The 12,619-nt window shown below is 41.0% G+C and overlaps 1 protein-coding gene across 4 annotated transcripts in view; it reads left to right on the top strand.

The window, feature by feature from the left end:
* PLA2G4F (phospholipase A2 group IVF) overlaps positions 1-12,619 on the top strand; it is a 30,404-nt gene that overhangs the window by 9,183 nt on the left and 8,602 nt on the right. For all 4 annotated transcript variants that reach the window (XM_087746303.1, XM_009473870.2, XM_087746300.1 and 1 more), the window contains exons 3-12: positions 2,062-2,198; positions 3,557-3,685; positions 5,131-5,171; positions 5,781-5,823; positions 7,035-7,101; positions 7,401-7,570; positions 9,671-9,784; positions 10,315-10,352; positions 11,302-11,437; positions 12,172-12,308. In XM_087746303.1, coding sequence (XP_087602429.1) covers positions 3,638-3,685; positions 5,131-5,171; positions 5,781-5,823; positions 7,035-7,101; positions 7,401-7,570; positions 9,671-9,784; positions 10,315-10,352; positions 11,302-11,437; positions 12,172-12,308 — 794 coding nt within the window. In that variant the 5' untranslated portion in view covers positions 2,062-2,198; positions 3,557-3,637. The remainder of the gene's footprint in view (positions 1-2,061; positions 2,199-3,556; positions 3,686-5,130; positions 5,172-5,780; positions 5,824-7,034; positions 7,102-7,400; positions 7,571-9,670; positions 9,785-10,314; positions 10,353-11,301; positions 11,438-12,171; positions 12,309-12,619) is intronic.

Below are 12,619 nucleotides of genomic sequence, written 5' to 3'. Positions count from 1 at the left end.
AATCTCTTTCTCAATGACCTGGACGAGGGGATTGAGTGCACCCTCAGTAAGTTTGCAGATGACACCAAGTTGGATGGGAGTGTTGATCTGCTTGAGGGTAGAAAGGCTCTACAGAGGGATCTGGACAGGCTGGATTGATGGGCCAAGGCCAACTGTATGAGGTTCAACAAGGCCCAGTGCTGGGTCCTGCACTTGGGTCACAACAACCCAATGCAACGCTACAGGCTTGGGGAAGAGTGGCTGGAGAGCTGCCTGGTGGAAAAGGACCTGGGGGTGCTGGTTGACAGCTGGCTGAATATGAGCCGGCAGTGTGCCCAGGTGGCCAAGAAGGCCCATAGCATCCTGGCTTGTATCAGGAATAGTGTGGCCAGCAGGATCAGGGAGGTGATCGTCCCCATGTACTTGGGCCTGGTGAGGCCATGCCTCGAATACTGTGTCCAGTTTTGGGCCCCTCACTACAAGAAGGACATTGAGGTGCTGGAGCGTGTCCAAAGAAGGACAATGAAGCTGGTGAAGGGTCTAGAGCACAAGTCTTATGAGGAGCAGCTGAGGGAACTGGGGTTGTTTAGCCTGGAGAAAAGGAGGCTCAGGGGAGACCTTATTGCTCTCTGCAACTACCTGAAAGGAGGTTGTAGTGAGGTGGGGGTCGGTCTCTTCTCCCTAGTAACAAGTGATAAGACAAGAGGAAACGGCCTCAAGTTGTGCCAGGGGAGGTTTAGATTGGATATTAGGAAAAATTTCTTCACTGAAAGGGTAGTCAGGCACTGGAACAGGCTGCCCAGGGAAGTGGTGGAGTCCCCATCCCTGGAGGTATTTAAAAGATGTGTAGATGTGGTGCTTAGGGACACGGTTTAGTGGTGGACTTGGCAGTGATAGGTTAATGGTTGGACTTGATGATCTTAAACATCTCTTCCAACCTAGATGATTCTCTGATTCTCATAGAGAGGCTGATGAAGTATGGGCTGGATGAGCAGACAGGGAGTTGGATTGAAAACTGGCTGAATGGCAGAGCTCAGAGGGTGGTGATCAGTGGTACAAAGTCTAGTCCGAAGCCAGTAATTAGCTGTGTAACCTAGGGATCAAATCTGGGTCCCATATTGTTCAGTGTCTTCATTAATGGTCTGGATGATGGGGCAGAGTGTACCCTCAGCAAGTGGGAGGAGTGACTGGTACACCAAAGAGTCACACTGCTATCCAGAGGGACCTTGACAGGCTGGAAAAGTGGGTTGACAGGAACCTCATGCAGTTCAACAAAAAGAAGTGGAAGTTCTGGGGAGGAACAACCCTGTGCACCAGTGTATGATGGGTGCTAATAGGCTGGAAAACAGCTTTGCAAAAAAGGACCTGGGGGTCCTGGTGGACAGCAAGCTGACCATAACCCAGCAATATGCCCTTGCTGCAAGGAAGGCTAACGATATCCTGGGCTGTATTAGGAGAAGCACTGCGAACAGGATGAGCGAGGTGATCCTTCCCCCTCTACTCAGCCCTGTTGAGGCGGCATATGGAGTACTGTGTCTAGTTCTGGGCTCTCCACTACAAGAGATATTGGAGCTACTGAAGAGAGTCTAGTTTACAGCTAAGGCTGTAAACAGGCTGGAGCATCTCTCATATGAGGAAAAGCTGAGAGATCTGGGACTGCTTAGCCTGCAGAAAAGAAGGTTTAAGGGGATCTTATCAATGTATACAAGTATCTGAAAGGAGGGTGTTAAGATGATGGAGCCAAGCTCTTTCAGTAGTGCCCTGTGACAGGACAAGAGACAATGGGCCCAATATCAGCAGTAATCTTTTTTGAAAAGTTGCTCTTCCTCATTTTGAATAGTAGTCTCTTTTATGAAGGGCTTTATGGTTTGGATGAACAAGAAAAAAGAAATATAGGTACCTAATGTTCAATTTGCTGCTGTGTAAAGATGTGTACTTCATTAATGGCTTTTGCTTTACAAGTCCAGCCTTTAATTTACATGTTTCTGTGATGCAGTGAGATTTAGAAAATGAGGAGCTCATGGGAAAGAGTATGTTTGATTAAAATTGTTCTGATGTCTGTCTCTACACTCTCTGCTCTAGTGTCCAAGGCAGACTGCTACGTGGAACTAAAGCTGCCCACTGCGTCTCCCATAGTCTCCCGAACTCAGGTTGTTGACAATTCTGAACACCCAGAATGGAATGAAACTTTCCATTATCGAATCCATAGTGCTGTCAAGGTAAGGAGTGCACTTCGTGGAGCTGGTTGGACTACCTGCATTTGTGTACTGGCTTACTTTTGATACTTCATTCAAAACCAAGGGATCTTTATTACCCTCAAAACCAGTGTGGCTTGTAAGGTGCCAGTCATCTTCAGTGGTACAGAAAGCTGTACTATGCATGTCCAGTGATAACCACAGCAGTTTGCAACTGCACTCTCGTGTAAATTGAAGCTAGAATTTTCCATAAACATCCTTGTGATGCAACTCAGGAAAGGGAAGTTATGGCACTACCTGGTAGAGTTCAAGGAAATCCCTTGATAAAGCAAGTTTCTATTTGAGGATTGCTTCTACTTTCACAGAGTAGCTGTTGCCTTCTTGTAGCTCTACTTGCCTTACACAGCCAAGTGGCTGAGTGAGGATAATGGGAACTAAATTTCAAATCACTTTGCCACTTAGTTCATTCAGTTGAATTTTGACATCAGTTCCTATGATCAAAAAAAGCAAAATTCAAACTCTTAGAGACAGTACATCTGTCTGCTGTCTGAGCAGGACCCAACAGAGCATTGACCAAAGTCTTCAGATTGTCAGCATTCATTGTCAAAGCAGACACTAATGGTACAGGGAAGGAAATTGTACTTTAAAAGATTAATTTTAGTATGGCACTATTGCTTTGAATAGCATCCTAGGCTTTGGAATAAGGTGCTTATTAACAAGAAACGATCCCCCTCACTGGAGTACCTGTCCATAACGGTTGGTGATAAAGGTGGAATGGTAATTGACTTAAATGGTAAGAAAATTGCAAACTAAGTTTTAGAGTGTGTGAGCTTTTTCTTCCCCTGCAGGCTCATGAGGCCTCAGTCTGGTTCCTGCTGCGAGGCTATGCCAGCACAATTCTGAGTTCAGTCTTGTCTCCTTGAAAACTAGTTGCTGCAAGGGCATTTTTTGGGTGCCACATGTACTCATTGTGTCTATTCCAATTAGATTCTGCTGGACTTACTGCTCTGAGACAGGGCTGAGCAGGAAGCGATAAGTGCCTATAACATCCTGGACTGAATCATGCTGAAAGAGTGGAAATTGCTATTGCTTCCTCAGGCAAATCTGTGCCTGAAGCTGGTGGAGAGTACTGCCATGTGCGTTCAGTTGGGACCTCTCTCTAGCTGGGAAGCTCAGAAAATCTCTTAGCTAACCACTGTCAACTAGAAGCTTTTTGCTTAACTATGCTCTAAGTCCTGCTGGAAATAGTGAATTCTCTTCAGGAGTGGGAAAGGGGAAGGGTATTGATTAATGCGTAAAGTGTCTATTGTATACAGCTGCTCAGGTTTGTGGAAGTGTTTCTTTCTCTTCATCTGAGGCTGCTTGTTTCTGTTTGGTTTTAGAACATTCTGGAATTGACACTCTATGATAAGGATGTCCTCGTCAGTGATGAGCTCACTTCTATCTTCTTCGATGTAGGGGGCATGAAGCTGGGTCAGCCCCTGCTGCGCACTTTCAGGCTGAACCCTGAGGTTAGTCCCTGGCTTCTTCCCAGGTCAACTGTGAATAGCTGCAGCTCATCATTATAGAAATCTGGCAGTACATGCTAGTTTATCTATGTTGTAGAAGCCAGAAGGGGAAAAGGCATCAGCAGGTGATGACAGCATATATGGTTTTACTGTCATCTGAGATGTTTCTAAAATCCCTAGAGATTTTTTTGTGTGTGTGTTCCACAGTTTTTGGGATGCCATGCTAAATGAAACTCAGGATGACTGCTGTTTTTTCAGAAGATGCTAAAACACCTTTAAAGGGAGTTGATTTTTCAGGAGACTAGAGGGGCATAAACTGGGCTTAAAACGAAAGGTATTTGCAGTCAGCAGTCATTTTGGGGACTGCAGACTGTCTTATTTAGTTGATGATCATCAGTTTGCAGTGAAGAATTTTATTGCTGCAAAGGTTACCTCTGTATTTAATAAGACAAAAGCCTAAGAAAAGCTTATTTTACCTGAGATATGTTCAGTTAACCTCTGCTTCATGTGGGTGACATTGGTGCGTATCAGCTGCCCTCAGTCCCTGCGTGCCTGCTTATGGACTTGCAACAAGACAGCTTGTTTTATGTAGCTAAAGCCGTATCACCAGTCTGATCTGTTTTGTAGCTACCTCAAATGCATTGCTACAATAGGTCTGGATTAAAGGTGAGCTAATGATGTGTTTTCTTGAGAAATGGGGCTTCAGTGCTGTTGGTGTGGTCAGAAGCAGACTAACTGCTATGCAGTTAACAGGGAGGTGTTGGTCAGTGTCACAGGCACTCTGAATGATTTGTGATCACAGAAAGAGGCTTAGTAGCTCCCTTGTTCCCGCTAACTCTGTCTTGTTTGCTGAATGCTTAAGTCATCTTGATCAGTAATTATGGAACTGGAAACTTCAACTTCAGTAAAGAGAATTGCCGAAATTGGCTTCTACTTGGTTATTTTAAAAGCTGTGTTTAGGTCTGGTATCAAGCATTTACTGTACACCATGGCAGGGGAAAAGACGACTGGATCAAAGTCTGTACAAGACAAAGAGAGCAATGAGCTAAGAATATTATCTGCTGAAATAATAAATGGGAGGAAGCCCAAGCCTCATGTAGAAGCTGTTTGCAGAGATGGCGCTGCAGTGGTACTTAAGATAGAAGAGCGTGGTTTTTTGTCATTAGCAGAGTAATGGATCGGAGAGCCAACTCTCACTTGTGTGCACTTGTCTCCTCAAACACAGATGTGTCTGGTCATATAGGATATGCCTAGAAGGAGAGGAATTTTTGAAGAACAACAGCAACAAAAGGCATGAATTTAAACCTTCCAGAATTTAACTGGAGCTTTTGTAAAAGCAACAAAAATAGTATAGTTTGTAACAGGAAGAAAGCTTAATTTCTTGGAAAAACTTATCATAATTATATTCAAGATCAAGGGTCACCTATGTCCAACTTTTATTTTCAAAGGCTAATGAAGAGCTGGATGTAGAGTTTTACTTGGAGAAATGGTGAGTCTTACGTGAACAGCTGAATGAACTTGTGCTCTGCAGATGTGCTGTCTTTAGTTGCTTTTTCTGTGCAGGGACAGTCTTGCTCATAAAAAGGCTAATGCCTTACAGTTCTCTGTGGTGTTTGAGTTGATTCACCAATGGCTGATCACAAATATCCTTAAAGCTTCAGTCACCAAAATTTTTGGGGTACCAAAAAAGAAACAAAATTTTGCTGGACTTCATGGGAATGATAGTGCTGCAAAGGAAATGAACATTTTGTGAATGAGTTACTTGGGAGGTGGAAAGCTTACAGTTAACCTTGTAATATAAACAACTGAATCCTTTATCTGTCTGGTAGTCTATCTAACCTGTTTCTCTAGGTTATCAAAATAACTGAGGTACGGAGACCTTATAGCACATGCTTATAGTTGCAGAGGAATTTTTTCTTCCGTATTTTTTCCCCCATTGTTCTGTGAGGGAAATATAGTTGGTGTCAGTCTAGTTTGCATAGATCTCTCACCCTGAGGACCTTTCTCCCCCACCTCTTATCCAGGCAGTTAGTTTGTAAAGTAGGATGAAGCAAATTAAAAACAGAACTCATTTGCATTAAATCTTTTCCTTTCACAGCTCAGATCCCCCTACAGAGGTATTGACCAATGGAGTCCTTGTGGTGAGTACATGGAAGTCAATTACATATATGTTGGGATTTACTCCTGAAGGTAGGTTTTTAGTAGTGAGAGGGCAAGGACTGTTGAGAATTCAATGCCTGCATCCAAATAGGTCCTTTTCTCTCCAGCATGTGCCTCTCTCTTAATTTCCTGTTTCAAAAAGCTTACTCAATTTTTAAAACTTTATACCAACTCACAGAAAGGGTATTTTTTTTTTTTCCAGTGGGGCTGTTTTAAAAGATGTAAACAAAAAATGTCTTTAGGAGGCTGGTGTCTTGCTGATTATACTGAGTTTTCTAGCCTAGATGCTGGCCAGGTATAGTCCCCCTTCTTAACACCTATTATTTCTAAGCTTTTATCAGTGCCATTAATAAGTAGGTGGTAACTCTTGAGTCTGAGAGTGGGAGGCCTCATCTTGAGGGATTTGTCTATTCTCTTGGGACAGTAAGTCTAAAAAAATCTGTGTCATACATTAAAAATACAGGTGTTACCACCTATTTTCTCCCCCCACAGTAAAGACACTGGAGTGATAGTTTTTAATAAGGCGAAAAGGATGGGAAAGAGCTCATCATTGTTGAAATGTAGAGTTTTAACATTATTTCGGGAAAAATTGGTGGCATTTAACAGCACAGTTCTGCGAACTATTTCACAGGAGAGTCTTTTGTGTTCCTATTTCCCTTAGCAAATCAGTCTTGCATTCAAGCAGTGGAGTAGTTTCTTATCTTTGAGAGCAATTATGGCCAATTAAGTATCTCATCTGCTGTCCTAGAAGGGAAGCTGATGATTGAATGGTGTGAGAGACTAAATTTCACGAGGACATGGACAATCCGAGGACTGAAAGTCATGGCAGAATTTATGAAGTTCTTGCTTGGATCTGAACAGGTTCTGAATAGGTACTCACACATGCATTAAAAAAAGGTAAAACAACAGAAAAACCCCAGGTGTTGAGAACTTGTAACTATGAAGTACTGGTTGCAAAAAAAAAAAAAAAAAATTAATAACTGGAATAGGAAAGATGGTTTTGATTTTGAAATGAGCAGATAATGCCTTCCTGCTGAAACAAAACTTGCTCTTTATTTGAAAGATCAAAATAATCCTTAATGTTTTTTGACAGCTTTCAACTGTAAATCTAAACTTACTATAGTAGGTGGATTAAGCTTCAACAAAGAAGTGACCTTAAAACCTCATAACCAGAGCTGTTTTCTTTTCATAGGTTCATCCTTGTTTGTCTCTGCAAGGCACTGTCAACAAAGAGGAAAAAACAAAAGTGAGACAGCAAGGTAGGGCTGCCTGCAGAGTTTAAGTCGGATCTACTTTTCACCATGTTTATTCCTTGCGTGAGAGGGGAGACTTGATTCCCTGCCTATATAGTGCATTTTTATTTACTGACTACAAAATTGACTCTTTCAGTTAAGTTTCCTTTTATTTTGAATACTAAATAATATTGGGTCACTTCCACTGGGTACCACACAGGAGAGTCTTTGCTTGTATTTTCATAGTTGCAGCTACACTTAAGAAGTATCTGATTTTCAACATTTAAATGGTTCCTGTGGCCTAAACTTCTTACTCTAATGCACAGGGAGCTGTGAGGTCAAGCTGTCTGTTCCAGGGGCATATCAGAAGCAGTTGTGTATTCCTTGGAGACCAGACCATGAGAAGGATTATGAAACCTCATTTGTCTTTCATGTGGATAAAGAAATGTGTCCAGAACTGCAAGTGGAGCTGCAGCAAACGGTATCTGTCCTACAGGTAAGCATCTGTGCTGACTGCTGTGAAGTTTACAGCCCACTTTTGAATAAATCCGCTCTGAAACCAGTGCCTTTGGTCCATGAAAGTGTCTTTAAACATAAATTGAACGGCCTTAATTTGATCATAAGAAGGCCGAAGACTTCTTTAGATGTTCTGAGATGTCAGTTTGGGGTATCTTATTCAGGTATGTGTGGATGTCAAAAGCCTGCATTGGAAGCAAGTTTCTTGTGGAGTACTGTATATATGTGGTGCTAGGGACCATCTGTTATTGAGGTTACTCATCACTTCCAGATACACCTTTTTGATCAAACTTAACTCTGTAATGTTGTAACTGCTCAGGTCAAAATTTTCTAGGCTAGAAGCCTGTCTTGAATGGATTTTTCTGGTTGTGTATTAGCAATTTATGGGCAGAGGGAGAAGTTTTTCTCTATCATTGCTTTTTACATGCTACTATTTTTTTTATTTTAAAAATTGAATAAAAATATCAGACTTTTGGATCTTTGACATTGGGTAAGGAGGTGAATTTGTCTTAAAATTATACCCTCCCCAACACTTTAAAACCTATTCAAACTTGGGGATTAAACAATGCGAATCTGCACATGCTTGCTACATGAAGACATCTTTACTTTCAGCTGTTGAGATACTCTATAGCAAGTCTTTTCTATTAGAAACTTGCAGAGCATGTGCCACTTCCAGAGGCTTATTTAGCTTTGTCTATCACTTCACAGTTTCTACAGGTACCCATGCAGTTTGTGTATCCCATAGGAGTGACTAAATATTCATTGTGATGACTACTCCCAGTATAGCCAGACACCAAAAAGTGAGAGCAAGGAAACTATTCTGTGATGTTATTCATCCCCACAAGCAGTTGGGCAGCATGAATGCAGATGGTGATCTTGACTACTCTAGAGGCAGCTGCAGGAAGAGAACACAAGAAGGAATATGGAACAATGGCTTTGCAATGGGGTTGGTTGGGCAGCAAACATGAGCTGAAGAGAGAGACTCGAACTTAAGTAGTCAAAAATTCAGAGCCAGGCAAGAAAACACATGCTAGAAGTCAACCATGGAGATCGGCCCAGGTGGTAAACCTCAACCAAACCACCCCCAATAGCTAGCAGAACATACTCCTTCAAGAGCTGACAGAGCACAAAGCTATCCATTCTGACCTTTCCTCTCTTATCGGAGGTAGGATAGTGCCAGGAATGTATAAATGTTGCTTGCCCTGTACCTAAATGCATGTTATTTGCCCCTGTGAAGTGGAGGACAGTGAGCTTAGAGGGACTTTTCACTCAGGACAGCTGTTTTTGGTCAGAAGACATCTGTGAAATCTATGGGTAGTTCCTTATCTGTTGTCAGTTCTTGTGAGAAAGGTGCCAACCTGTTGTTTCTTTAAGGTGCTGCCTTCTCCCAAGGGTGGAGGCCTGTGGTGGGTGTAAAGGCTCCACCCCACCTGGTAGGCTGCATAGGTTTAAGTGTGGCCCTGTGATATGAGGGGGTTTTTAATATACCTCTCTTAAATTTAGGAATCTGCACACAGCTCTGTATTAAGAGAGCTTGCTACTTCCTAATCCAACATGGGAGAAAATGCAAAGATTTCCTAGCAAACTTTAATTTGCTCTGCTTGTAAAGATGATTATGTTTTTTTAATTACATGTTCCCATTTGTCCCTAAGGCTATTATCTTATTTCCTATTTTGTGGTATTTTTTCTGTATGTCTAATGCTGTTGCCTTGTTGGTATCTTTTCCAAATCCTACTTTGAAGACAGAATGCAAGTTTGCTTGTGAGCTTTTTGACACTTGTCAGAACATAACTATTTTGGGGGGAAATTTTATATTTGGAGATGAAGGTTTTTTGCTTGTGGCAGACAGCTATATTAAAAAAAAGAAAAAAAAAAAAAAAAAAAAGGAAGCTATTTGACAGAAATAATCCATCCCAGCAAAGATCTGTCAAGAAGAGAGCAGGATGATCTTGAAAAGCCTTAGACTTTTGGGAAAGACTTAGTTATAATTATCTTAAGAATTGTTTGCTGTTTTGACATATGAAAGTCATATCTTTAACTTTTGTCTGGAGAGCTCAAATAACATTTTTGTTTTTATTAGGATGGTATGAACCCTGATATCGAAAAGCATACTACTGTTCTGGGACTGGGGACTCTACCAGTTAATTCCCTTCCTATTGGACAAAAAGTTGATAGAATCGTTTCTCTGGGAGAGGTAATGTCAACATTTTGCATTTGTTTTAACATGCTTGGGATAACTTTCTTCCCCATTGCCTTTAGGCATTTGGAAAGTTAAGCTGCATACGATTCTTAGTCGTGCTGTTTTCTTGGATATCTAAAATGAAATACTGAGAATACTCAGTGCAATTCTTCTAAAAACGTTTTCATGGTTGGGTCTTGGAAAATAAGTATAAACTTCATCACTTCCCAAAGCAAAAAGTCTGTTAGGGTGTGAAAGAAAAATATCAGAGGAGGAGGAAAGCAAGAAGCTTGCAAAAGAAATAATTCCCCTCCCTTCTCCTCCCCCAGCCCCCTTTTCTCTCTGAGTACATGTTTTTATTCTCTGTGGAGACTATTGAAAATGTCTGAAACATGAACAAGGGAAAGACGTTCCAGAGATGTAGTTTTGTGGGTGAGAGTGCTGTTCTGGTTAGTATCTAGTGACCGTGTTGATGTCATAACCTCTAGTTAGTAGTTCCACCTATGTAGTTGCTATCAATTGCAAGATGTGTTCTCTCTTCACAGGGACAAAGTTTGGATATGAGTTTGAAAACTGAAGAGAGGTGAGTGGGAACCTCACAGACCTCTAAAAATTAGGCAAAGCCTTTATTCTCATAGTGAAGCAGCTGAATGACTCTCCCTGCTGTTCTGGGGAGGTCTGTTGTCTCCATTGATCTCTTGGGATAGATTAACGAAGAATACCTTTGGTTATTTTTCTTCCACAGGCTGTGACTTTTCACTTTGCAGATCCTATCTATTGGATTGGTGTCAATCCTGCTGAAATCTGAACAAATTTTGTATTCCTAATGCTTAAATGTAAAATAGCTGATGGTGTAAATATTAAGTAGCTTTGTTAGGTATAGATGGTTCCCAGAATATGTGCAGTGCTGTACTGACAAATAGGAAAGGACATCCGAGTGTGTGAAGAGCTTGAACTATAAAATAGAGGACGGGTGCAAGAAAGGAGTGATAAGGAAAGAATAACGCATAAAACCGAGCAGTTGGATAGTAAGTTGATGGGGTCATTGGGTATATAGTCGTTAAGTGAAGATCCTGCTCCGCTTTTACAAAGTCACAGCAAGTTCATTGATATCCACTTGTCCCCTTCTGCCTCTGAAGTTCAGAAACTTCTGTTTTAAAATCACTCTTTCCCTCATTTCTCCATCCATGTCAATACAGTAATCTCAGTTGCTCCTCATACAGTTTTCTTTACCTACTGAGAATCTTTTCTTCCTTTGTGAAATTCCTGAAGCTTAATCTGAATACTGTTTGACACAAGCTTTCATTTAGACATTAGGGGAGAAATACAATAGGGAGAAGTTTCATTTTTAATTCCAAAAGCTGTTTTTACAAAATAGCTGGTGTATAGACATACACTAAAACTTCATTTAAGAGTTTGATCCAGTGATTCAGATCAGCACCTAGATTACGTGTGTTCACAGGAATTGTTTTTCCCTTGTAATTACAAATCCTCTAAAATTTTGGGTATTTTTGTCCTAACTTCTATTTCAGCACTTCAGATCTTGATATACGTCTGGGTTTTGACCTCTGTAAAGAGGAGAGAGAATTTTTGGACAAAAGGAAGAAAATAGTTTCTGAGGCACTGAGGAAGACTCTTCACTTAAAAGAATCCCCTCCAAAAGATGAGGTATTGAGCACAGTGTTGTAGTGAGATTCATAAAATCCTTTGTGCTTGGCTGATAATTAGGTATTGTAAGATTCTTTGCCTGTAACCAACAGAAAACATGGTTCGCATTCACCGTGGCATGAGATAGATCCCTGTGACATTTCAGTTTTGAAGTCTCAAATGTTGTTGTATTTCTAAAATTGAGAGATATGTGTATGCATTTTGGAACACAAAAAATTGAAATTTCAGAATGTATGTACTTTCTTCAGTTGAACTCTTGTATCTTGGGCTTTGAGCTCTGAATTGTGATAGGAAAGTCTGTTTCAGAATGGTTAATTGAAGCTCGGACCACAGAAGCAGCTTCCTAATTGCTGATTTGAGGACACTGTTATATTTAGATAGCCTGATACCTTGCTCTGTTATCTTTGGGTGCTGTTATAAGAATGATTGCTTTGTTTGTTCTTATGTGCATATTGTATGGCATGCAAGTAAATTGGTGATAATATACATAACAATTTCAGTAAGTGACTGGCCCAAAGATGACTCTGCTATGTTTTATGGTAAACAATATATTTCAATTACAAAGTAGCGAAAGGAGTTCCGGTTTAAATCAAACCTGAAATTACTTGAAATGAAAATAAGAGAAAAATCTCTATTTCTGTTTATATAAGAATGAGACTTAAATGGGATTAGTTCTGTAATTTATTGGCAATTCAAAAGTCTGTGATTGTGACTCCTGAGTTTGCTGCCTGCAGGTTCCAGTTGTAGCGGTACTGGGGTCTGGAGGTGGGATGAGAGCCCTGACATCGTTTTATGGCAGTCTTGCTGGGCTTCAGCAGCTGGGCCTTTTGGATGCTGCAACATATCTGTGTGGCATTTCTGGCTCTACTTGGTAAGTTACATGCAGTGTTGATTCCAGAAACTTATAGGTGAATATGGTAGTGTCGATGCAAAATAAGGCCAAAACTGCATTTGTGCCATCTGTAGACAGACAATGAAGTAAAATATTTTATCAGTTCTCACCTGTGAGTTCTGATGGGGATCCTAAAGAGAGTCTGAGAGATTCATTATCACTTCTAACCCATACAGCTACTGGCTAAATTTATGAAACTGTTGCTTTTGCAAGCCTGGCAGTTGAATATCAGAACACATTACATGAATAAAACTGCTATGTGTTCCCTCAGAGCCTTGACTGCAAAAACT

This window comes from Nipponia nippon, unplaced genomic scaffold (genome assembly GCF_047370975.1).
Source record: "Nipponia nippon isolate SJK-2023a ecotype South Korea unplaced genomic scaffold, ASM4737097v1 scaffold_10, whole genome shotgun sequence".
In the NCBI taxonomy this organism is placed as follows: Eukaryota; Metazoa; Chordata; class Aves; order Pelecaniformes; family Threskiornithidae; genus Nipponia; species Nipponia nippon.
The sequence above is the reverse complement of the archived record's forward strand: the minus strand, read 5'-3'. Positions and strand labels throughout refer to the sequence as shown.